General features: G+C 38.8%; 1 protein-coding gene across 1 annotated transcript in view; it reads right to left on the minus strand.

Annotated features, from left to right (window-relative positions):
• Window positions 1–4,285: 4,285 nt before the first annotated feature.
• Window positions 4,286–26,154, minus strand: part of DOCK8 (dedicator of cytokinesis 8) — an 85,865-nt gene continuing 63,996 nt past the window's right edge. The window contains exons 31-48 of the mRNA XM_030968363.1: window positions 25,320–25,502; window positions 24,555–24,690; window positions 23,877–23,964; window positions 22,095–22,191; window positions 21,660–21,794; window positions 19,634–19,786; window positions 18,409–18,567; window positions 17,563–17,663; window positions 16,923–17,115; window positions 12,230–12,373; window positions 11,252–11,383; window positions 9,485–9,619; window positions 8,870–8,959; window positions 8,203–8,439; window positions 7,405–7,548; window positions 6,296–6,402; window positions 5,272–5,439; window positions 4,286–4,663 (exon numbers count right to left, since the gene is read on the minus strand). Coding sequence (XP_030824223.1) covers window positions 4,600–4,663; window positions 5,272–5,439; window positions 6,296–6,402; window positions 7,405–7,548; window positions 8,203–8,439; window positions 8,870–8,959; window positions 9,485–9,619; window positions 11,252–11,383; window positions 12,230–12,373; window positions 16,923–17,115; window positions 17,563–17,663; window positions 18,409–18,567; window positions 19,634–19,786; window positions 21,660–21,794; window positions 22,095–22,191; window positions 23,877–23,964; window positions 24,555–24,690; window positions 25,320–25,502 — 2,466 coding nt within the window. The 3' untranslated portion in view covers window positions 4,286–4,599. The remainder of the gene's footprint in view (window positions 4,664–5,271; window positions 5,440–6,295; window positions 6,403–7,404; window positions 7,549–8,202; window positions 8,440–8,869; window positions 8,960–9,484; window positions 9,620–11,251; window positions 11,384–12,229; window positions 12,374–16,922; window positions 17,116–17,562; window positions 17,664–18,408; window positions 18,568–19,633; window positions 19,787–21,659; window positions 21,795–22,094; window positions 22,192–23,876; window positions 23,965–24,554; window positions 24,691–25,319; window positions 25,503–26,154) is intronic.

Below are 26,154 nucleotides of genomic sequence, written 5' to 3' on the forward strand. Positions count from 1 at the left end.
TCTTCACTATGTATTAAGTCCAGAAACACTAGCTTGTTTGAGGTTCTTAAGGTTTTAAGATGGCTTTCTGGCACTTTCAAATTCTAGATGCAGTAGTGCTAAGCTTGCTTTTGTTTGTTTGTTTATTTCCATTTCAAATTGCTTAGGACAGGAAGAACAAAATGTCACAACTTTCAAGGCTTTCTAAATTATTCTTATAAAAGTTGTTATTGAGCATCTTCATGGGTTCAGTTTTCTTGGTTTGGTCAGCTAAACACTTTGTTTGATATTTTCAAGATCTTTTACTGACCAATATTGAGTGACAACATTATTTGTTTCAAGATTAGTTTTTTAATTCTTGAACAGTTGCAAAACAGTCTGGTTTTGAATGATAATGAGAAATTTAAACTAATCCCTCTGTAAGAACATAAAGACTGACAGAACATAGTCACTATGTGAAGTGCTCAATGAATGTCAGAATTTATTGTAGCTTTCCAAAACACAAACTGAGTTCTACAGTGAGAGGGCATTGTCTTTATTCGTGTAAGCAAAAGGGACTTTCTCTAATGGCAACACCCTATGAGCACTCCTTGTATGTGTTCCTCTCTATCAGAAGACATCAGCAGTGTAGTGCAGTAAATCCCAGAAAAACACCACTGTCACAGACATTTCTCTTATGAAAAATCCTCTCTTAGGATTTTCCTGCTGAAGCTGAGAAGTTCAGCAGCCAGACATAAACAATAGGTTATCTGCTTCTGTGGAATGCAGCAGGTCAGTTCTGGATTGGCCCAGATTGAGTGTTTGGAGATAGTGGCCAATCCGGAACTGAGCTCTCTCGGACACAGTCCGAGAGAGCAAGGTTTGTTGATCATTCTTTACTTTCTATTCTAAGGTAGCTAGCAGCTTCTGGAAACTCTCCCTTTCTTTTTCTTTTTAGTATAGTTATAATAGATGTATATATCATAACATAATAAATCAAGCCTTCTGATCATGGAGCCCATCTCGTCTCTTCCTTCACCCCGAAAACCTTGTGGCCAACCAGCAACACACCACTATTGTGTGCTTCATTTTTATAACAAGCATTGCTTTGAGAGATTGAAACACCTAGAAGAGTCCTAGCTGGCTCTGTGTCAGGCTCTCTACTAAGCTTTAATTGCCCTTTCTGAAATACTTGAGACAATGATACTTCCAAGAGACAAAAAGAGAAACAACAAAAAAGAGTTTAAATGTTTGCTTTCGCTTTCCCAAGCCTTCACAATTGGTGGGAAACATAACGAGAAAGCATTCAGTTTCCCAGGACAGGTCAAATAACCCACACCTGCCAATTTTAAGTGACAACACTGCTTTTCTCTGTACCCAGCACAAATGTGGTTACTCCTACTCATGGTCATGTCTGTTCAGTCCATGGCTTCCTAATGTTGTGGTTTCTTTCATGTAGCATGAAAGGTGTGCTCCCTGTATAGATACTGTTCTGCAAACCAGGAAATCCAATGTTAGGGCTGCCCATGTAGGGTTCGTTGTGCTGACCAAAAGCAGCTACCTTGACTGTTCAAAAATGTTTTCAAAATGTACTGGCATTTATACTTTTGGGCATTACTGCTGCTGGCCCTCTCGTACCCGGCGCGGACTCCTTACATCTGCCAGATGTGCAGACACCTGGTGTGTGCTGATAGCTGGTCTGGAGAGGGTACGCTGTCCTGGGGCTGTGCACAGACCTGAGGCTGCTGGTCACCACCTTGCCACCCGTGTGCTGCCAGAGGACAGGGCATGGCTGACATGTCACAGAGAGATGCTGGTGCTGAGCTAGAGGATTCTTGTGCCAAATTCAGCACCGTGCTCCTTAAAGCTGGTGCTTGTTAGCAGTAATTGCAAGGGGTGAGCGAGCTCTGGTGAACTCCCAGCTAAATGTCTAGGATGGTGTAGTGCTTATCTGCTGGTACCCCTTTGACAGCCTCAGCAGTTTAGCCCTGGATCTACCTAGTTTGGGCATACAAAACTCTCCGTAGTCTTGAATTGTCCAGATGCTGAATTCAGGAATCAGGCATGTTTCTGCTCTACAGCTACAGACCAGAGGAAGAAAGGAGGGAACTACTGTCACTGAGCTTCCCACTAACATTTTTCACATACACTGAATTTAAAAACAGAAGTTGGGAAGCAGCTTCTTGCTTGTAATCCCTGAAATAGGCACAATTTATCCTAAGGACAGACCAAATCATCCTCTGCCCAAATAAATGTATTTTTTGCTAAATGATGCTTCTACAAGAAAATGTTCTTCCCACTGAAATTTTCTTTCCAGCTGCATTCTATTGAGGTATAAGATACCTCAATAGATAAGAGATAAGATGCAACACAAAGGAACGTCTAAGTATGCTGTGTAACAGTCGCTTTATTGCAAAATGTATATTGTAAGATAGAAAATTTGTTTCACATAGTTCAGCTCTTGAAAGAAAGGTACAAGCCATGTTCCATTTGCAGAAGGGACAACATGAAATGCAAACTGAGGGCAAGACTGGCCATCTGATTGCGAGGTGCTCAACTTGTAAAATGGGAGTGAAGAGTCTGTCAGTATTCATAATATCCTGAGTGTTATTTCAGTTCAAGGAACCACTTCATTACTTTTATCTAGTATATTGTACACTTGTAAGGGGTTTTATTTACCTGAGATTTCTGTTAGTTAGTCTGTAAAGGATAATTATCTTGTAAACAGTGATGTTGAATTGTGGATTTGATAGATGACAATATTCTGACTTTCTCCTCAACTGGAAGTTAAAAACAATAGAGAAAAGGCAGAGATCTCATAGCGTCAAACTTTGGGAAATCAGTAATTTTTCAATCTAGAACTGTTTCAAAGCAACTTGAATACAGAGAAGCCGCACTGACATAGAGGCATCTTTTGCTTTGAGCTTTTTATACCATTTGCTTATGTACTTTGGATATGCTCACTTCAAAGTCAGGAAGTTCTTGTTCCTGATTATTTCATTTAACAATACTATGAATGAGGACAGAAATTATTTTCTTACACTCCAAATGCTGTGTAACTACAGGGTTTATTTCACGCATTTCCACAGCTCATCTTGTTTGATCATCTGTGCTAATCTTCTACGAAGCACATTCAAAATATGATACAAATGCCAATTAAGTGCTTTTCATATTGTCAAATGGCAAGGCTGCAGGTGACCATAAAAGGTCAAAATGTTTCCACTAAAAGCAACAGCCTCAATCTCCCTTACACTTTTGGATTAAAGAGGCCTTGCCTTTGGAAACATGGCATCAGCTCTGAGAAAGTTCACTGTAATTTTCTAAAATTAAGCATAAGAGAAAAAAACCTGACCATTTCCTTGAATTTTAACATTAAATTATGTGCTTGGGCAAATGGAATTGGTTACTTTAATCAGCATTAAAGTATCATTTCCAAAACACAGAAGAGCTGCAGGAGAGGAAGTAATATTTAGGATGCTTTTGCATATCTTTGTTTCAAAATACAACCATTATGTGGCGAGCATAGTCACAATAAAAATTGCAACTCTTCCACTGCCTCACTAAAGGAGTTCCAAAAGTCCTAATGAGTTACAAAAATCCTAAATGAGTTCCAAAGTCCTAATTTATTCTCTCTCTTTGCATCCTCATCTGCAAAATTGTAATAACATTTCCACAATTCAGAGAAGTGGTATAAAGATTATTTAGTAAGATATTTGCTTAGGACTCAAAAAATACCAAGAACTAGGTATTATAAATTATGTGCTAATTTCTCTTAAGCTGCAGTAAAGCCTGAGTCAAGTGATTTGCAAGAAATCCCCATTGTGAGCTTCTGTAGTTAATTTTGGACAAGGTTATCTACATAACAGCTTTATGTAATAAAGAATCACTCATAGCTTAGCATCTTCTTTTTAAACTATTACTTGTTAACTCTGCTAAATATGTCACAGATTACTAACTGCATGTCAAGTCACTATACTGCATGTCCCTATACTTAGAAAAAAATTTAGAAGATCTATAAGAACTATCTATTACTACTTCTTGATTTTCATGCTTTGGTTGAGAAAACTTGTGCATAACTCCCTGCAGTTAAAGGCCATGACCAAGAATCTGTTCAGAAACTGACTGAGGAAATTATCCTTCCCTAGAGCGCCAGCTCAGCGTCAAGACAAAATTTAAGCATGTGATTAACTTGCAAAATGTGCTTAATTGCCAAAAACACATGGATAAATGCTGTCTTGGAAAAGGACTATAAACATATATAATTTGTTGTTATTCCTTAGACATGTTATTTGGATTCACCTCAATCAAACTACACAGTTCCATGTCTGTTACCTAGTCATGACTGGCTTCATGCCACTGACTACTCCAAGGTTCACCTCTCTGCATTAGGCCATTATTGTACAATATGTACAAAAGTATCTAAAAGCATCCCCTTCCTTTCCAAGCCCTTGTGGTACGTGCTTGGTTAGGATTTATCCCCTATTTTTCATTCAATGATCTTGTGTAAATGCTTTTCTGCATGCTGTCCAGAAAGTGCACATGCTGTCTTGTGAGAGATTTCTGATTTCATAGATGTGGAACAAATACGCCATCACTTCTGTCTTGCAGCATGAAGCTCTTCCTTGGCCAAGCAGCTAGTTCTTAGGTACTTTGGGAAGATGTCTGGGCATCGTATTTCCTAAAACTGTGGTTACGAAAAGATTCCCTGCAATGAAACAGATTCATAAATAGAGTTGGCAAATTAAAAACAATCACAGAAATACCTGTCTTGTGAAAAGGAGCTCAGCTGAAACATGCTATATGTTGGCAGGTCAGAGTTGTCATTTCTTCTTCTCCCACCCCAAGCTGGACACAGTGGCTTTGTGAAGAAACATATAGTCATAATCAAAGAACATTAGACTCTTCTGTGTCAGTCATGTGACTAAAAAAGATTATGTTTTCTGTAGTGAAAGGATGACTTCATGCTGCCTAACACCACATGGTGCCATACTTGTTCTATCTCCTTTCTGGCTTCAAAGGTTGAAAAATCACAAGATATTTCCAGTAAATTTGTTAGGGTGAGAGGGAAGTCTTATCTAATAATGCATTGAAATTACATAAATCCTCTACCCCTGCAATGCAGAGCTTGAGAAACGCAGCTAACACTACAATGATCTCCAGTGGAAGTCAGCAGATTTCTTTAATCAGTAACAGAGTTGGCAGTGTACATTCCGGCTTGGTTTTAGCTGCCAGTACAACTCCCTTTCTTCCTTGCAAAAAATGGCATATTTTGTATAGCCACCACAGATTACCTGCCCTATGCTGTAACTATACCTTATGCTATGGACTTTCACTACAGGTTTGTAGAGCTCTGGGATCTTCCTCTCAATCATGGGTCTAAGGTTCTCCTTCAGTTTTATGTAGTTTCTTTTGAGCTCCTGATGATATTCCCGTTGATCAGCAGTAATAAGGTGCTTGTTTTTCTCCACTGCTTCACCACACCTAGACAAAAGGAAAGAAAAAGAATACATGATATATATATATATAATCTACTTCTGTTAAACTCCCTCATTTTGTGTTAGGTAATTTAAATGGACAAGAATCCAGTTCCTTTAGTCTAGGCATTCCTCTGGTCAAGACTGAAGTGATAATGAACTAATAAGAAAGTTCTGTTTTTCCCAAGTAAATAAACTGAGATGGTATTTTAAAGAAATTAGTAAAGCATGAGTGAACTAATAAAAAGCAAATTTAATCACTGCAGAATACTGAGCTAGCTGCCTATTTACTGTACAAAGAGATAAATTGGCAATAGCAATACTTAGAAGCTGTATCTTCTGCATTAAGACTTGTTTTTATTTAACTTAAACTTACCCTTCAGCAAGGAGGACAGTCAGGACTAAGGAGATGAGTATCTTCCTACGTGAATATTCTTGTTGAGATTTACAAATGTATCTAATGCAAAGGACATGTGTCTGCCACTATCACTATGTCTGCTTGACAGATGTGGTTTTATTATGAACAGCTTTCTAAGTAAGAATGTCATTTTATTAAAAATCAAATCAAGGCAATAGTCTGAAATGTTTGATTTCTATAAGATGTTGAAAGATAAAACAAATGGAAGATCTTAATTTATACATTAGTTTAGAGTGTTAACATTTCTTCCCTTTGAGAACACAATGCCTACCTAAGCATTCATGTGAAGCAGAAATAACAAGCGTGGTCCAAGTGCTCAAGGTGTGAGATGCCAGGATTCATGATGCTAACTTGCATAGGCAATTACTCAGTCATATTATCGTCACAGTATTGCTGATATTGAATGTATTGATGCAATTCAGCATTTCAGTTTTGTTTTACTGACCTCATTATAAACTCTTTGAAGCACAACCTCAGCTTGTTGTGATGTCGATAAAGTTTGGGGTCTGCTGGAATTTCAGCCAGGAACACTTGCGCTACCTCTAGTGGTCCCTTATGGAAATAACACAGGAAAATATTAAACCCACCTGCTTAGACTGAAAACAGAACATATATTTGTTTAAAGCTGTTTGTTATTTCATGAGTGCAATTATGAAAGAAAATAAAACTATGCACAGTTACCATAACAGGATGGATTTTCCCGCACAGTATTTCCTTTGGCAAGCAGAATTTTTGCCCATCATATCTTATCCTCTCTTGTTACTATTCCTCCTCCAGTTCCACAACAAAGGGAACAAATTCTGCTCAGCAGAGAGGAGCTGAAACACTCTAGTGACAAACCTGGTTATATTAGAGAAACACAGCTCCTGTGTGTGTATTACAAGACCTTCAGGCAATAAGCCCAGTGCTGGAAAAGATCACTCTTTGCAAAGCCTACAACAATACATTATTTAATAATAGATATATTGGTTGGAAATGGAGAATATTTAGGCTTTCAGAAAAAACTCCAAACTCTGTGAAATTGTGCGTAACGCTGTTTTTGCTCAGCCATGGCTTCAGGATTCCATTTTAATTTCTTTTAATTGCCTGGGCTTTTTTTTTGTGTGTACGTTTATGTTATACCTATTGTATCTCAGCTTTACTTTGGGGCACTCGGGTCTTCACTTCATATGTTGACTCGATTTCCATGAGACTGAGTTTGTGGTGGTTCTATAGGAAAATTGTTATTATTATTCCCATTCCCCAAGGATAAATCTGGAATGAACAAAATGGCTGAGATGGCTAGCATGTTAGAAATGAAAAATCCTTGGATGCATTCACAAGACTTCTATGAGTTTCTGCACCTATGGCCAGAACAGTGCTTCCCATGAACACTTTCACCAAAAGCATAGCTAATGAACACTATACAGTGACTAAATATCAAGGGATGAAGCTTAAATACACACAGTGACTAAATGTGTCTGACTGTACTTCTTCCAGTGCAAGAAACAGGAGTGCAAAAAAGAATGCACAGTGAGAAAAGTATACTTCATCTGGCTCATCTGGATCCCTTACCTGATTTACAGTGGCTCCAACTGAGCCCTGCAAAACCATCTGGAGCATTTTGGCATCTGGTGGTTCTTGGTTGGTGGCTGCAGTTAGTTCCTGTGTTTTTTTACGCATATCTTCAATAGCAACTTCAATTGGTGTTAAAATAAACTAAGGGAAAGGGAAGAAAAGATGGTTCATTACCTGAATCATGCATGCAGCTGACCTGCTCTAAATACAACAACATCACTATCATTCTCCTGTTTCAAAAGCAGTAGTTGTGAAACCCAGGAACACTGTTCAATCTAACTTGGTAGATGGTCATCTTGGTAGACAGTGCAGCTGATCCAAAGCTCTTAGACATCTTACCATTTGCAGAAATAGGGTGTGAATCAGACCTACTGTTCACATAAATTCATTCTTATTCTAAGTTACTTCATGCCTGAAATGGTGTTGTACTTTCTACAGTACAAAGCTTCCCTGTCTCTAAACCAGCCCTAAGCCCAATCTAGTTCTCTGACTGTACTCCTATCCTACTTCTGCCTTATCAGCTAGAAGTATAGCTACAAACAGAGCTCCACATATCCTCCTACACAGCATTAGAGCTAGGAGGTCAAAAGAAGAATGTACATTGGCTATTGTCTCTTCTCCATAGTATATCTCTATCTTGTCTTGTCTGTCCCTTCTGTGATAGTCCTGTTTACAAGAGCAGTGTCTGAGAAATTCAGCATTCTTTTTTTCTGCCAAGCATAAATTTAGAAATCTTCCCACCCAGAGACTCCTTCAGTCCTTGAGGAATTAGATCTGTCTTCAAAACCCAATTACCTCTTCTCTGTGGATGACATTGATTCTAGTTTTGATGTAGGGGAAAGAATGCACTGTGGTTAGGATGGTGTTCCTCTTGTACTGCTCACTGAGTTCTCCTCTGGGACGCCCATCCATAGTGAAAGGCGTAGTGTACATGAACCGGCAGATGTTGAAGTTCTTCTCAAAGTAGGTAACTCTGTCCTTCATCTCATACTCATCAAAATAGGGCTCCACAAAAGTAATTTGTATGTATGCCTAAGAAAAGAGGGAAGAACCATTACAGTACTTTACAACCTAAGGAATGTAAAAGCAATGGCGCATGTGAAGTATCCTATAGTACACATTTCCTAAGGATGGACTGGAAAAGCAAAGAGCTACAAATCCTTCAGGGATCATTTTCTTATTCAGAGCTAACAAAACTTGCATCTAGAAGGGCACAGCTTAACCCTGGGGATCAGAACCAGGGCAGGGACCAGAGATCAGAACTTTTAATTTCTATACTCTGTGACAGTCTACCACATTAAGCCTGTCTCAGAGGCTTTAATACCCCTGGGCACAGAGATACCAAGCTGGGAGGTTTCTTTTAGTGCCTTAATGTTTGAGCATAAAAGTTGCAAAGGGACCTTCTCTTCCCATTTCTCTTGTGTGATAAAGCACTCAATCCTCTTGGTAGTACTTTCCCTACCTTATTGGGATCCAGCTTTCTTTTGTCTACTGGAGCAGAGTCCTTAATCACTTCCACAGCATCCTCCCCAAAACACTGGCCATAAAATCCCTAGAAAGGAAACAGAATTATCTCAAAATTTTAGTTCTTAATGCAATGCTAATGCAATTCTAGGAGAAAGGAGTGACACCCATGACGATTTCTAGGCTTTGTACAGTCAGTATATGGCTCCACAAACCACAGCTGGCCAGGGTAAGGCATCTTCTGACAAAGAAAAGATCACTGTGAGTTGCTCAGACAGTCACAGAACTTGAGGTTAAACAATCAGAAGGGAACATAGCAATTCTATAAAAAAAGCTGAAAAAATACCAAAGCAAATATCTGGCATGCTCAAAATCACACAATGTTTTACAGGCCTGCTTGTAAGAGACATAGCCTCAAAAGAATGGATCACTTACGTAATTATGCTTTAAAAAGGGATACTGTGGAAAGGATATGCCCGAAGGAAATAATCTATGGTACAAATCAGTTTGTTACTGATTTTTTATATAGCAATGATAATATTAGGACTGTGTGGGTTAATTGAAAAGTATAATATACCATTTGAGACCCTGTTAACATAATGTTTTTCCTTACCTCTAATCTGTGAGAAATCTCAGGGAGTTTTGTAATTGCAGGCTCCTTATAAACAAATTCCTGTTCATCCAAGTCCCCAAATTTTGATCCATAGAAACCAACACGGAAGTAAGTTCCAAACATTCGTTTCTGTCCCTAATTGATAAAGAGAAGAGGAAATTTACAACTGCTTTATGTGGACATTGTATTTGGAAGCCTTTTTTTTTCCTCCCAGCTGATGTATAAGAGAATCCACTAGTCCTACATTTTCACCGTTTCAAAGCCACTTCTATATATCATCAGTGCTGATGGACTAGAAGCACAGGAGAGAAAGCACACAACTAAGGGAACATTTGACTGCAATCTAATTTAAAATTTAAGCTGATCATGAAAGAGGTTGCACAGAACAAAATACCTTATTAATTTTTAATTCCTTTGAATACATGTAATAAAACTAAAATTTTGCAAATTTGCAATGAAAAGTTATACAAATTTGAAACTGACTAGGCTCAGCAATAAAGTTCTTCAAGAAAGCAAAGGGACAGTATGAGTGCTGAGAATTAAGATGGGTTTTCATATTTATGAAATATGTTTTATAAATATAAACACTCTTCTGTTTTATAACTCAAAACATTAGTGAATTGACAATAAAGTTATTTTTGTTAAACAGATGTGGCCAGGTGGACACAGACATGTTCAGCTAAAACCATTTTATATTCATTTGTGCTTTTTTTGTATGGAGAGCCTTTTTACACTGTAGGCTATGTAGGTAGACCCAGACAGATGGAAGCTTTTATTTGAAAAAAGGAAATGGAATTATTTCAAATTCTGGGGGGTGGATCATGGCAGGATGCCAGGTACCCACCAAAGCCACTGTATTATCCCTCCCTGCAACTGGACAGGAGAGAGATAATGAATTGTTCATGAGTTGACATAAGGATAGGGAGTGATCACAAATTAGTTACCATCATGGGCAAAACACAGTTGACTTGGGAAAACTAATTGAATTTATTACCAATCAAACTCAGAACAGGATAACAAGAAGTAAAACAAATTTTAAAAACACCTTTCCCCCTTTCTCCTTAGGCTCTACATCTCTCCCAGTGGCACAGGGAGATGGGAAGTGGGGTGCATGGGGTGCATTACATGTTGTTTCTCCCACTGCTCAGGGAGAGGAGTCCTTCTCCTGCTCCAGCCTGTGGTTCCTCCCTGCTCAAGTGTCAGCCTTACATGGGGTCCCAGCCCTCTTTCAGGCATCCACCTGCTCTGGCATGGGGTTCTACATGGGCTGCAGGTGGGTCTCTGCTCCCCTGTGGATCTCCATGGGCTGCAGGGCCGTAGCTGTCTCACCCTGGGCTGCACCATGGGCTGCAGGGGAATCTCTCTCTGGCACCTGTAGCACCTCCTGCCCCACCTTCTCCACTGATCTTGATGACTGCAGAACTGTTGCTCTCACATATTTTCCACTCGTTTGTCTTCTGAGCACAATTACATCTGGCCAGTAACTTTTTTCCCTTTTAAAATATAATATCCCAGAGGTGCTGCCACTGTCACTGATGGGCTCAGCCTTGGCCAGCCTTGGCTAGCAGCTGGCATTGGCTCTGTTGGACATGGGTGAAGTTTCTAGCAGCTTCTCATTGACATCACTCTTTAAACTCTCCCCCTCCACTATCAAAACCTGACCACACAAACCCAATACACACATGAACGGTCTTATTAACAGTGGTCTGAAACAAATAGTGCAACCCAGCAATGTGTCTTGCTAGCAGTGCCTTGTCTCAAAAGTACCTTACTGATAATGCTGTCAAAGGCCTTCTGTAACTTGCTGTGTGTCAAGGTAAGCTTCCTGAAGTCTCGATGTGCTTCCAGTATGGGGATGACAATTTTGTACACTTCATTCACAGTTTCATACAAACCTCCCTTTGAATAAAAAAAAAAAGAAAAAAAAAAGACAAAGAAATGAAGTGAGTCTTCATGCGCTCTGAAAAGAAACTATATCTCCATCAATGGCTTGGCTGAAAAGGGGACTTATGGGACTCATCTGTTAATCTGCTATGTTGCTTGTTTTGGTGTTCTGAAAACTAGTAATAGTAAATGGGCTGTTCTGAACAGCAAACAATGAACTGGATGTAATTTGGATCTCTGATCTGTTTGGCTCTTGAGCCCTAATTCCTGTGTAAAGCCCTGCTTTCTGCCTCAGGGCTACAAGAACTAGAAATGTAAGGCAGCAGGAGGAAATTGATTTGTTTGTCATGTATGGTTCAGGGCAAACAGAGCTATGTCTGGACAAAGGGACCCAAGTGATACCTTTGGAGATGCTAAATCACAAGTCCTTACATAGTAAGTGTAGATTATGAGGCTTGTGGTTGTATGCTTTGTAAAAGTATAGGAGTAACTCTCATATGCCTCCTAAAATATATACTTTATGCAAAATCTTTTTCTTAAATTTACTATCCCACGATAAAACCAACTGAAAGTCTTGGTTCCTGCCTGAGACAATCACTTTCTGTTGATGTTGCCTGTGGTCTGCACAGTAGAGGTGGGTATGTGGCTGGGCTAGGCTGAAAAAGCCTAGGTTAATCAATCTGACTGAGGCAGTACTTGGACAGCCAAAAATGTGTCCTCTTGTTATTTGGACTGTGGCAGGTCTGTGATGCCTGGTTTAGGCGTACTACATTGTTTCCTCATGTGCAGGAAAGGAAGCTGTGGATCTGGCTTAGGTAGCCCACTATCCATTCCCTCCTGGTGATTCTGGTCCTCACTCACCGTGCTGAAGAGCTCTGCAGCTTGTTCCAGCAGCCCTACCAGTCCATTTTCTGAGAAATACCTCCCAGAACATATGCCATCTTCATCTGGAGACAAAACATCATCTGAAACAGCAGATTCCTCCAGCACATTGGACGAAATATTCTAAAATACATCAGAGCACACAAATAAAAAACGCAAATCAACAGCACATCACAAAGACTGAGGAAGAAATTGTTTCAACATATTTACATGATGGGAAGAGGAATGAGTTTTTTCAGTTGCAACCAGGGCGCACATAGTTACATTCATTTTTAGAAGTGAAAGTAATGTCATAAATCTCCATAGATGGCAGGTCAGGAGTTTCACTGTAAGAATAATGAATTTTCTTTCTAGCCTCAGGTTTAAAATGCAGACTCCTGTAGGTGTCAAACTAGCTCTTCTCTGGTGGCTGGATTTCCATGAAGCTTGCAGTGAGCTCAATCCCCAATACCACTGGAGTCACAAGCAATGTGCCCTTCCTAGTGCTGGCACTGAGAAGTGGGAAATTCCAAACAGCACTCCAGACCTTCTGCCATCTGCTCGAATAAACTGAACTTTCATGTTTTTATTCACCTTTTCCAAGCAGAGGAGAAGTAGGACACAGATGATATCACTCAAAAAACCACAATAATTGATTGCTTCTTCTTGGTTCATCCTCTGCCGTACTACACTTCAAACCTCCAGGATTTACTCAGTTTCTTGTTAATGTTGTGGATCTCACTGTCCATTTAAATAAAACTAGATGAAGTCACTCTCTTGAGATCCTAGACCATGCAATAACATATCTATAGTTCTTCAGGACTTCCTTGACTATATGGCACTGTGTGGCATCAACATTAAAAAATTTGTAATATATAGAAATACGTACAAAATAACAGCAAAATGTGTGTACATATAGTATGGGACTGGCATATGTAACAGCAGCAGTAGAAAGGCTAAGCTTCGATTTTCTATTAATTAAAAGGAGTTAAATTAGCGTCATAGTGTCTCACTTCAGCAGAAACTGGCAATGACAATCTGTCTGAGTGCAGGATGGATGCCAGCTGGCTAGCTAGCTGAGTCCTTAAAGGCATCTTTATAAAATAGCAGAGACACTGAGGGCTGTTACTATTGATCAGATTTCAGATAAAGAATTGGCACCACACACTACTAGCAGGACTGGGCTTTCCCCCCTGGGTTTTATGGATATATTTATTACTCCATGGGTGAAATTTACTCCAGCCATGCTGCCATCACACTGCCTAGTCTGCACATCATATCAGCGCCACTGGAAGGGTGAGCACAGCCTCAAAACAGCATTCACAGCAGTTCAGAATACATCTGAATTTTGGCCAGAGGAAGAACCACAGCACATTTAGCACACCTATGCCACTTTTTACCGACCAGTCTTATTGAAGAGTGACTTCAACCAGACTTAGGTTCACTGGCACATACTTGCAGAAACTCACAAGCCATGCAGATTAATTTCAGGTTTTTCTTTTCTGTAACAGTAGCTATTAAGGACTGTTTTCATGTGACTCCGCTGGCTTTTAAGAAAGTTTTATTATTTTTTATTTTCTTTTTGTAGCAAAGAGAAGAGAGTCTAGAGAAGTGATTTATATACAAAAGTAACGAGAAAGTCACGGACACCAATTACCCCTTCTCCACCTTTAAGCCGCGAATAACTAATGTCAGGAATGTATTTCCATGTTTTACAGTCCATGTACTCTAGGAGGAGAGAGCCTGCATGACATACTTCTGGGGCTTGCATGATCTTCTGCAAAGCAGACATGCCTCAACCAACTTAAGCCTTCATCTACCTTTCATATTGGAGAATTTTACATATCCCTTGTATAATAAAGGCAGTACATAAATCACAATGTATTTTATCAGCAATTATATTGAATTTCACAAGTCTAGTTTTCATTAAGGAAAATAAGTACTTCTGTGAACTCAAAAACCTCTCTGATCCCCAGTCCTTATCACCATGTCAAATAAGGCCAGGGTAGCCTGCCACCTAGATGCCCAAAGAGCCCAGGCAAATTAGGCTGCTGCTGAGCCACGTACCTCAGCAGTTAGAGACACACACTAGGTACTTGTCTGTGTTAATAGAAAGTGCTTTCAAGTCAGTCTCTATGCACTTCATACTCTCACTAATTCTGCTTTACCGCTTGTGAAGGAGATTTAGCATAAACATGAATTAAGCTCAAATGGAATTCCACTGAAAGTGACCTCACTTTGATTTTGAGAGATAGTTTTGACTGCATGGAGGGAAGCATTTTGTCTGGTACAATATAAGGAAAAGTATTACTCTACTGACAGTCAGTTTTCCGGATGCTAACAGACACACTGCAGAATATCAAATTCAGAACTGATCTGATCCTTTGCTGACTCATTTTACTCTTCTGTAAAGAGGAGATAATACTTCTGCTCATGAAGAATAATATTTTCATTCACATTATTATCACCCTCAATTCTACATCTAAATGCATATTACCATTATTACTTGATCTCATATCTGAGCCAAATGAAGAAATGATCACAGAAAGAGTCAGTGAGTGAGACCTGTAACCACACTTGAAGCTGAGGCAGTCTGCCTAGTGTTTCCCTCTTTTAACAAAAAGTCATCTGAATAAGATCTCCACAGGCGCTAAAAAACATAAACCTGTTTGTAAAGAATGGGAAACCTTTTCTTGAAAGCCTATATAAAAATGCAAAGGGTTATTACAGTTAATTACTGTTATCGAGTAAAGTGAAATTGAAAATTGCGCTGTCAGATAAAGAGTTATGTAACTGGGTTCTTGTCATTAGGGCATTTTATTACCTTTCTCCTATGGGGCAACTGTGTCTTTGGAAAACATGTATTTACACAAGCATTTTGATGAGAGAAATTGATTTGCTGCTTTTAAACTCCTAAGTTTTTGCCTGCCTGCTGCCTTGCACAATAGACTTCAATTCTCTAACATAAATGAAAACATATCCATTTATAGCAACCTGCATAATCTAGGAGCAATGGAGGGAAGAACTGCATTAGGGTCAAGTGTGTGAGCTTACAAGCACTCAAGGCAGCCTGGGAGCAGGATGACTTTGGGGAGGGAATGCAGATTTCACTTATATCCAAATGATGATAGTATCTAATAAGTAGAAAGAAAAGAAGGGTAAATAGAAGTAATGCATGGAAGTTAGAAGTTTGAAGATATACAAAACTGATAAGGGATGCAAAATGGCAGAAGAATAAATCCATGGCCAGAAGTTTAGCCATTAAAAAGAGCTATCATATAGCTATCTTGATTATAAAGAAAATCAAGAACAAACACTTGTCCATCACCTAATTGCTGAGGTGGTATTGAAAATACTAATGCCCAACAATTCAATGCAAAATGCCAAGTGGCTCAATCATGTTCACATTTACTATTTTGAAGGGGAAAACCCCAGGTAGTGTGGTTTTATCTAGTATTAGTTAGGTATTTCAAACTCACTTTGATAATAAAATGTGCTGTGCAACAGATCAAAAAAGCTAAGCAAAGGAGTATTCAAGAGTGAATCCTGAGCTGCTATTTGTTTTAGAAAGCTGGGGAAGTTCCAGAAGAGGAAATATGCTTTGAGGATCATCTACTGCTTTAAAGTGTACAAGATGAGCAGATGGTGATAGGTTTATCAGACTGCACCAGGAGAAAATTGTGGAAATACTGATACAAAATTACTAAACAAAACCTTAAAAGTATTGTACTTAAACTGAATCAACACCAGACTACACAAGCCTGATACTTTCTAAAGAAAGGAATTACATTCCAATAAGGATAAGAATGTTTAAACAGTGGAGGTCTATATAACATCTAAGGTGATCCTACAAAATATTTCTGCTAATTAGTTGAAATTATTTATAATTTACTTTAATCATTGCAGCCAACAATCCACTGGTTTCAGGGAATAATAACATAAGAGAAATTTTCAACTCACGGCAATAAATTAAGGGTTTGGCCATTTTTATTTTTAATAATGTGGAGAAAAGAAGCACTGAAATAATTGAATTTGCATATGAAGTCAGTTCAGGTAAGGGTATCCAAAACTGCATAATCTGATAAACTAAGTGGATTCATATATGCATTTTAAAAAGCTTAACTTTAACCACAAAGACTTATGCTTTCATCTATGTGATGAAAAGTAAGGTGAAAAACTAAACCCAAGAAAACTGTCTGGAAAAGACCAGTTTATTACTAAGTAAAGAGCTCAACAACGCCAAAAGAAGCAGTGAAGTTTTCAGAGAGACAATGTGAGGGCTACAGCTCATGCTGAAAGAACTTATGGGACATTTTTACTTGACTTGGATATACTGGATTGGCTGCAGTGATTGTGTTATTCATCAGGCAAAAGGGTTTGGTTAGTAACTTGAGGGCAGTCAAAGGATTGGAGAACACGCCTGAAAGAGCTGAGCAGCTCCAATTATCTAGATTATGAGAAAGAAGTTTGAAAAATGCATCTGTCACAGTTGATAAGTAACAGCCCTACAAAAAGCATGTGATAATAGAGGGGCTCTACTTAGCAAATGAGAGATTACAGTATCAAACTGCTGGAAATAGAAGCTGAAGACTGCCATTGTAACATCCGCCCCATGCACGCACCTCTGCTTTGCTTAGCACAAGAACAAACACACACACCAGCAGAGCTGCCTTATGCCAGCAAAGCCTTTTACCTGAAAACTGACACTGCCCACAGGGAGATAGTTCCGATCCTCGAGCATGCTCAAGTACTCTGACACCAGTGCTGCAGCATGGACCAGGCACATGGCTGCTTCTGTGTAGCACTTCCTCTTGGTGTGCTTCTCTGCCATGTTCTGCAGCCAAGTCAGCCTCAAGTCTGGAGATGTCTGGTATCCTTTTGCAATTCTGAAAACACAGGCCAGAAAACAGGTATGAATGATCACTTCTCAAAAAACAAAAATACCTTTATAATTCTTCCCCTGGGTTGAATGGAAGAAGACATTTTTTTCTGTCTTTACTCTGTATGATTCATTAAACAGAAAGCAAAAGAAATGGTTAGGCAGTGCTGGGCAGGAGATAGAGGGGCTATGAGGAAAGTAAAACTGCTCTATCCAAGACTCTTCAATGTTCCTGACTTTTATCCTTGCCCAAATCTATGTCCACCTCCCAGAGGCTGCACTGCAATGTGCTCACTACTGCAGCCTGGGCGCCCGGCTAAAGACCAGCTCTGCTAAAAAGGAAATGTGCACAAACAGAACAGATAGAGAGTTTGTCACAGCTATGCCCCTAAAATACATAATTCAGCTCACCTCACTCCAGAATTTTCTCAGTAGCAATTCTAAATGGATTCACCTGTACATGAGGTCCATCAGCATCTCTGGATCTTCCTGAAATTCCCTCATTTTCACCGTATCTGACAGGATGCCGTTCAGATTACACAGTAGCTCCTCTACCTGAAGCAATGCAAAGATCAATGTGCAATTCTCAGGTGTTTATTTTTTCCTTCTGGAAAAACAACAGTATCTGCACCAGATGATGTTACTCTCCTTAAGCCTCTTTTACCCAAGGAAATAACAGGATGTTTTCTTCAGTTCTATGTAATGCAGCAAAGGCTGCTTACATGGCAAATCTTACAAACACACATATTTTAATTAATCAAAATGAGCTGAAATCCTTTGATCTATTTATTTCTGAATGGAATAAGTCAAATGTGCTAATGGAATTCAGCTTTAGTTGATCATCTGAAACCAGATGTTTTTCAGTACAACCTGAGTTACTCTAAGAATTTTAACAAAGTGTTTGACAGTTGTCTGACATGTTTTTTATTATTGCTGCTGACACCTTACAAGTTGGCAAAGAGAGAGAAGTTTCCCAGGTGGTACTTGTCTGAAAACATAATGAATCAAATTCCATTTTGGGAAACTCTTAGAGGGCATAGTTCCTGCTGAGGTCTAGGAGAAAGTTGTACTCAAAACCAAGTGATGATTTTCCTGTAATGTGATTTCAGGGGAAATTCTTTATTTTACGGAATAATATTCACTTCTTTCCCCCATATTGTTGTGCTAGACATAAACTCATGCAATAATGTCTTCATCCTTATTTTCATTGCTTTGGAAGACCAAAATCTAGAACTTGCTTCAAGCACAGTCCTATGTGAAAGCTCCTGATAAAAGCCACAGATGCCATAAAAGATTTAACCTGAATGGGAAATGGCGTTGCCTGCATATCTATGTCTTCCTCTGCATAGGCCAGGATGGTTCGCAAGGATCGTCGAAGGAATTCCTCATTAAACTCGGGTGATTTTCCAACCAGAGAAGCTAGCGACATGGTCACCTGCATCTTCACTCTTGAAAAATTCTTCCAGAAGAAAAAAACAAAAGCATGAGAGAATGATGTCTGCACTGCAGTTCACACATCTACCTCCTCTATGAAGCAAACCCACTTTCTCCTGTCCAGATTGAGTGCAGTAGACTCGGTGCGCATATAACTGGCCCCTGGTGCATCAAACCTAATCATGTTTTACCCACCTAAGCCAAAGATCCCTAATCTGACATGTCTGTACTAGAGTGCTAGAGTGTTCTTGGAAATATGCATGCATTTTGAGACAGGAGAAAGCCAGGAAGTACCCCTTTCCCCCACTGCACAGGCCAGTGGGTGTGTGGATCAGACCACACACAGGAACAGATGAGGAAGAATGACTGGAAAAACATTCTGGGAACAAATCTTGGAGGCAAAAGGCCTCTGGGAGCTTCAATTGGTGATGCATTGCACCCTGATGATCATGGTGTGCCTGCAGTACATTTTCCTTCTGCAGAGTTTACACTTTTTACATATCCAAGGCTTTAAAAGTAATAACTAGTGAAGGAAATTCTGTGCAAATCAGATGCTATCCAAAATGCTAATGTGTATGCTTTTATGCTAGAACATTATTAATCTACATGCATAATGTACGTATTTTGCTCCACATGTGTGGTAAAAATCAGAGCCTAGTCCTAAGACCAAGGAGCTGGTGAAGAATTCCTACTACTACAAGTGAACAGGAGTATACAGAGGTTTCAATTGCATTAGAATAGAACTCAACTGAGTCGTTCTGACACAGGAATGAATGAAAAAAGACAAGGAGAAGGATATTGCTTATGCATTGTATGGTCTTTGCTGTCAGAGGCTTGATGCTGCTCTGTTTGAAGATACATTTACAGATATTGGAGGACGATATTGAGTCATGTTTCCTGAATCAATGCAATGAACGATAATTAAAGCTACTTTCCCCCTGCACTTCTAGCACTTCTCTTGGCTCAAATGTGTGAAACAGCAGACCAGGTGACTGCAGATGCATTCTAATTGCTGTTGCAACGTCAGTCTTTGTTTCAATCGATGACAAAAAAAGGTGGCACAAAATATACTGCTGCTTTCAAAATCTTACACTGGTAGAGCTGAAGCTGTATCTCATAAGGAGGTAAAGAGTGGCACAGGCTTGAGTCCGTGTAATATCTATGCTGCTGCTGCAATGATGGAGAACTCTTTGACACAGATCAGCACACTGTTCAACCTCTTCTTCAAAAAGCAAATCTCCAAACTAAGGGAAAGGGAAGAAAACATTTATTACTCTTATTTATAGCCATTAAAACATCATTATCTTAGTGCACAAAAGTGACAGGGTTCACAAAAAGTCCAAAGTTTTCAAAAACTACATTTAATACATCTTTTTATTCACACTTCTGATTCTTGTGATATTGCAGATTCCATTTTTAAGATTTTCTACAAGAAAGAAGGATTTGAAAAGAAGGGTTTGTGTTTTGGAAAAAAGAGAAAGTGATAGAATAGACTCAGAGTATGATGGCTCCTGGAGTCTTTGAAAACATGAAATATTGCAAAATTCTTAGAAGCATGGAGATTTGCTATTTTCAGAATACATAATGATTGATGAAGCATGCAAATACTTCCTTAAGTATATGGAGCAATTTTTAGCTCTTTGCACCAACGTCCTACCCTTCCCCAGGCCTCCAATACACTCTTCCTCCTATGGTGTATGACAAAACTTGAACTGCCAAGTTTTCATGCCAGACCCTCCTTTACAGTGTGTACACAATGCACACAGCACGCAATAAACTCGGGGGCAGGATGTCTGTCCAAAGAAACTCTCAGCTCAGAGACAGCACAGATGCACCAGTACCATATCTACACACACAGGACTGATAAAGCTGTCTGAGTGAACATAAGATATTGCTTCCAATCTGCAGACCAATTTCCCAGTTCTCAGCCTTTCTTCAGTCCATTCTCTCACTGTTTTGTGTCTAATTTATATTACAAGCCTGCTGGCAGATGGTTTTACCACTTTTATTTGTAAAATAACATCTATATGCCTACAGTGTAATAGAAATAACTGGACTGATTGCTTCATGAAATACAGAACAGAGTCAGCTTAACTACAAGATCTATTTCAATGAGAATAAGAATTGCTTCACAAAATTCTTTACTGTAATTGGAAGTTAGCTTTTAAAGATAAAGTAAAATGAAAACATAATTATTAGTTTCATAACTATTCAGGTATCTACCCTGTAATTAGGCTTTGTCAGCCAATCTGCATTTAAGAGCAGACAGGCATTAACTGGACAGGAGTATCCTGTTTCTTATTTGTATTTTAGAACAGTTTAGTGAAAATAAACATTTAATGCCTTCTTCCTTAGTGGAGCTGCTTTTCTTTGTAGAAGAATGAATCTTAAAAAGGTTTTAGAGTCCTTATGAAGCACCCAGCCCCTTATGATCTCTATTATTAAAAAAAATACTTTGGATCAATTTCTGTCCTCATATATGTTTTGAAATTTGTGAGGTTTCATTTGTTTTGTTAGGTTTTGTTTTTCTTTATTGTTGCTGCTTTTTCTGATCTGGAGTTTTTTAATTGGTGATACAGAAGTGGAAGAGACATGAGGATTTGGCTTAGTTTTCAGGCAGAACAAAGATGAAAACTGTCAATGTCTTAGACTCTACTTAGCATTTTGAAACTCATCCTAGAAATGGAAATCTAAAATGAGGCCCTCAATGTCTCATGAGTTTTGATTTCTCTGCTGCCCATCTGACTGAAAACTAGCCTTCCTGATGTAACAACTTAAATTTGATTTTATGGAATTCTTGTGCAGTTCTTGGCATTAAGATTCCTAATTAAAATCAGAATGTATTTGAAATAAAGCATGTGGAATTGCTTACTTTTTTATTGGTAAATCTTATATGTTTAAGAGTAAGCTGCTAAACTGACAAGATTATTCAGATTTAATTATTCCATCTTGTATGGTCAATGAAATAACCTTATAACAGATGCAGAAATCCTGTAACAACCCTATAGATAGTAATTTGTATTTACATATGCAAAATATATTTAATAAATGTCAGAGAAAAGTGGTAAGTGAATGGACACAGCTTTGCATGAAAACAAAAGTATATCAAGAGCATACCTTGGCAATGAGTGCTCTGAGTGTGGCAAAGCAATGAATCAGGTAAGTTGTGCTCTGATCATAGCCAAGAGAATTTACTAGGACCTTCAAAACTCCTCCCAAGAGATTATCTCTGCATTCTGCTGCAAAGCTGGCCTACATAGGAAGGAGAAAAACAATAACTGTATGAGGAAATTCAGCAATGAACTGGCTCACAGGAACTGAAGTTCTGCTCTCCAGCCCATGAGAAATCCAGGAGTTCAGAATTTCTACTAACAGGTTTTCAAGCATGAAGTTTTCTCCTCCCTACCTATGATTTTTTTTTATTCAACACTATAAAGTTTACAGAAGATCTCAAAATATTTGCACTAAGAAACAAAAGGAAAAATTAATCTTTCTTCCACTGGCTTCTGAGGGAGCAGGGATTGGAACTGAGCCACCTCTACTATTTTTCACCTGAATGATGTTCTCTTGCATATCAAGAATGATGAGGTTAGCTTCAGTTGCCAGGTTTCCGCTGATCAGAGCTTCTTGGTCTAGCTCAGCTTTCGTCCTGCAAAAGGAGTTGTAATTAAAGCAAGCAGAGTGTATCCCAAGAGTTAGATGACTTGCTGTTTAAAGAAAGCCAGAATACAAATGCATACCATTCTGAATGATCCCATAAGAACAGACAATGACAATAGTGTTCAGAAACGTTTCTTAAAAACTATGGAGTGAAATTAGGAAATCTGCTATCTTAGAAGAGCAATCACAAAGGGGACTTCTGAAAACTAGGCCTCTAGACAGTTAGGATAGATGCTTTTCTTCCTTAATAGTCATCTGCATAATGGCTACTTAGTATCATGTTCAGTTGTTCAGTAAACTACGCTGTAATTTCTGCATGCATTGCCTGCAGCAGGACACAAAACTCCAAAATGCAGTAATAGATAACTGATCTGATTTTTAAAAAAGTAAAAACAAAAAGTAAAAAGTAGACTAGACCAAAGTGGAAATTGCTTCAGTGCCATAGAAGCATCGTTTAATGCAGGCAATTTATAGAGACTGAGACTGTTGACAAGAAAAGACAGCAGGTCCATACAGCAGAGTCCCAGGTCATTTAAGAGAGAACTGAAAACTTTACTGATGAAAGACAGGAGATGGTGGTAAGGCAACACATATACCTTCTTAGCTGAGACTTAAGAACAAGGTCTGGAACACAGTTCCTGTGCAGCTGAATAAACATAGGAGCAGCTACTAACAAAACTGCATTTTCACACATCCAGGCCAGAAATGCAAAGAGGCATTTTTCTTTTTCCTAAGCTGCTCAAAAAAGTGCTGTTGCCTGGCTAGAGGCTGCTCTCCAGAGCTTGAGATTAAAGATCCTGTGACTTCGGTCAAAGCTCCTAAGGTGCATATCTGTGGCTGGAGCAACACCCTTACAATCATGCTTCTGAGTGACTTCAAAGTGTATAGCTGCTCTGCTACATACATTTACCCAAAAATAAAACCAGAGGAGCAAAGAGCCACCCTTTAGTGCACAAATAGATAATTCTGAGGAGAGCTAAGAAAGGAAATCAGGGAAGTCATATGGTTAATAACTACAATGACTCAAAGCAACAAAAAAAAAAAGAGACTGCCAAAACTTCAGTACTATAATAAGGGCAGAAATCCCAATAAGAGTAAGAACTGAACAAATTTAGTGAACTTTACAGATGTTTGGACTATTTCCAGCAAACAATGAGCTTTGATCCACATGCTTAAGGGATCTTCTCTGGCATGATACATATCTTATGACTGCTGCTACAATCCCAAAGCATTATCTTCCTTGATTGCTGCTAACAGAGCTTCTCAATATTAATATAGCATGTCAAGCCCAGCTTAGCTGATTTAATGTGGCAAAACATATACCACAGTACTGTATGTACTGTGGAGCCAAGAGCAACATTAAAATAAATGTAGCAAGCCTCCGTATAGGACTCTTCCACTAACTACTGTTTACCACACTGTTAATAAGAAGGGAAAAATGTGTAGATAGCAATTTAAAATTCTCCTTGTCTCCATTCTTGTGGCCTCTTTGTTGTGTCATAGTTGAATATTTCTGCTACAGAGACATTTTATTTTTCTTTCTCTTTGACAAAAGAGGGAAAGGAATGAAACTACTGATTTTTTAATAAAACATCCTAGGAGCAAGAACAAAACATAAAAACCCCAAGCAGCTTGGTTCTAATAAAAGCAATATGCACTAATTAAATTACTTACTTATCTTGTCTCTCATTTGCCTGCCGCCACTGTGTCTGCTCCTTTCTCCAGCGCAAATTTTCATTTACCCCTGCTGATCTGTCATTCCCTAAGAGTGCAACATATGTCAGAGAGACTAAAACAAAAGGGGACACCTGAAGCCTGACAGCTCGCCAAAAGAAGGAGTTATATTTCTGTAGCAGTCTGTCAGAACTAAAACCATTCCATTTACAGGTTCAGGGCTCTAGTAAAAAGACTCATCACTTTTTTCACTTAGGATTTTTAGAGCATTAACTTGCTTAATGTCTACAAAAACCTGCATAGATTTTCCATTTATTAAATGAAGCAACCTTTTTTGCTATGAACAATTTGTTTTTAGTGATAGTTTTGATAACATTTCTTGGCTCTTGATTAGATACTAACATAACTTTTTAGAACATCTTGAAACTTCTTTCTTGGCTTCATATTCTTCACATGAGAGGAACTCAGTCCTACCTACACCTTGGACAGTTGAAACCTAATGATATTTTCATCCATGCAAAACCAAGAATGGTCTGCAAAGGAATGGACTGTGGGTAAAAAGGGGGTGAAATGGACAAGGATGAAAATGGACAGTGTGCACAAACCCAGCAAACTCAATTATGTTTACAGACGCCTGAGTTCCTCTCAAAAGGCATAGGGGGCAATGGTAGGAAGTACCAGCTGGTATTCTGCAGCGCTTCATCATTTCTCCTCTGGCTCCTTCTCCTCTCAGTAAAGCCTCTTCTAATCGAGCTTTCACATCGCGTGACTTCTGGAGTGCCTGGGTGCTAACTTTATCTGAGCTTTGCTTGCCCTGGAAGTAAAGTTAAAGCAATCATCACCAATGACTCAACTTTTGATCATAAGACCAAATTACATCTCCAGAATGAGATACAACAGGAGAGGCCTGTAGAGGGGGCAGAAAGCAGTGAATTTGATTGATTTATATATAAAGTCTAATAAATGCTGCAAATGAGGAAAGAGGTACAAGATGCACTGCTAATAGAAACAAAGATGTATTTCTGTACTACAGAGAAAGAATATAAGGTTCAGAGAGAAGGTTATTTGGTCCATTTCAGACAGACCCTGTCAGAGAGAAGAGTGCTGACATCAAGTCCTACTCATAACTAAAGAGTCATCCTTAGTGTCCTGTCCAGTACCTACAGGAGCTGTCGGCACAAGTCCCACCAAAAATAGCCCTCAAATACCCAGATAAAAGAAAAGAATTAAAGTACTTAGGATACCTTCATAGGACATCCTCAAAAGTTTCAGCAGCATTTTACTTGAAGGCTATTGTCAGTTATTTTATCTGAAGTAATTTGTCTAGGTTAGATAAATGTTAATTCAACCATTGTCAATAACAGATTTCCCCCGGACAGCTGGAATTTAAAGAAAAAAAATGATCCAAAACAGGACAACAAAACTATGCCTTGTTTCACTTACCTTATACTCAAAGCATGAAACACAAATGAAGAGGAGGTCTAAAATCTTGTTAAGCTGCATGGATGGAAGGTCTGCAATCCATTTCTGTATTAGGTTCTGATCAGCATTTTTCATAATCCAGAGGAAACAGATCAAAAGGTTGCGAGTAGTATCAGGACCTAATGTGGCAATCTGTCTGTAGGGCTATGAACACATAAAGTAAATGTCAATTGAAAGAAGAAAAAGTAGAGGAAGGTCATTTGGGCAAAGTAATCTTATTTAAATTTCATTGGAATTGAATCTCAGGATTGGACTTCAGTAAATTTGACCTCTTCCAGGTGATAGTTATTGTAATTTTGACTGTATATGTAATTAGTGAAAGGACCAGTTGAATGCAAGTGAAAGACTGAGAGAAGCTCCAGTTTGCTACATGCTTGTATAATAATTTCCATACAAAAATGTAGGAAAAAGATTCTGTAATCATTTGCTTCCACCCTGCCATGCAGTTGCGTCAGCCAAATTGCATAGTAGATTAAAAAAACCAAAACATACAAGGAAAGACCATACATGGAGAAAAAGAAACATCTGAATCCTAGATCCATGGATTCAGGTAAGACTGGAACTGTGGGGCTGCCACAGTGGCATTTGCTTATCTGGAAATAAGTCTAGATTTGATTCGGAAATGGAAATAGGCATGTGGCAGAAAAAAGTGAACAATGTATGGTAAAATAGCTATTAACTAACTAGAAGAGAATAGGAGATGACAGAAGGACTATGAGGGCTCCGTTGGGGTTGGACAAAACAGAAATGCAGTTTCTCTTGACTGTAGCTGTTAGTGGTAAAAATGGATAAAAGG

This window comes from Camarhynchus parvulus, chromosome Z (assembly GCF_901933205.1).
Source record: "Camarhynchus parvulus chromosome Z, STF_HiC, whole genome shotgun sequence".
Taxonomy (NCBI): domain Eukaryota; kingdom Metazoa; phylum Chordata; class Aves; order Passeriformes; family Thraupidae; genus Camarhynchus; species Camarhynchus parvulus.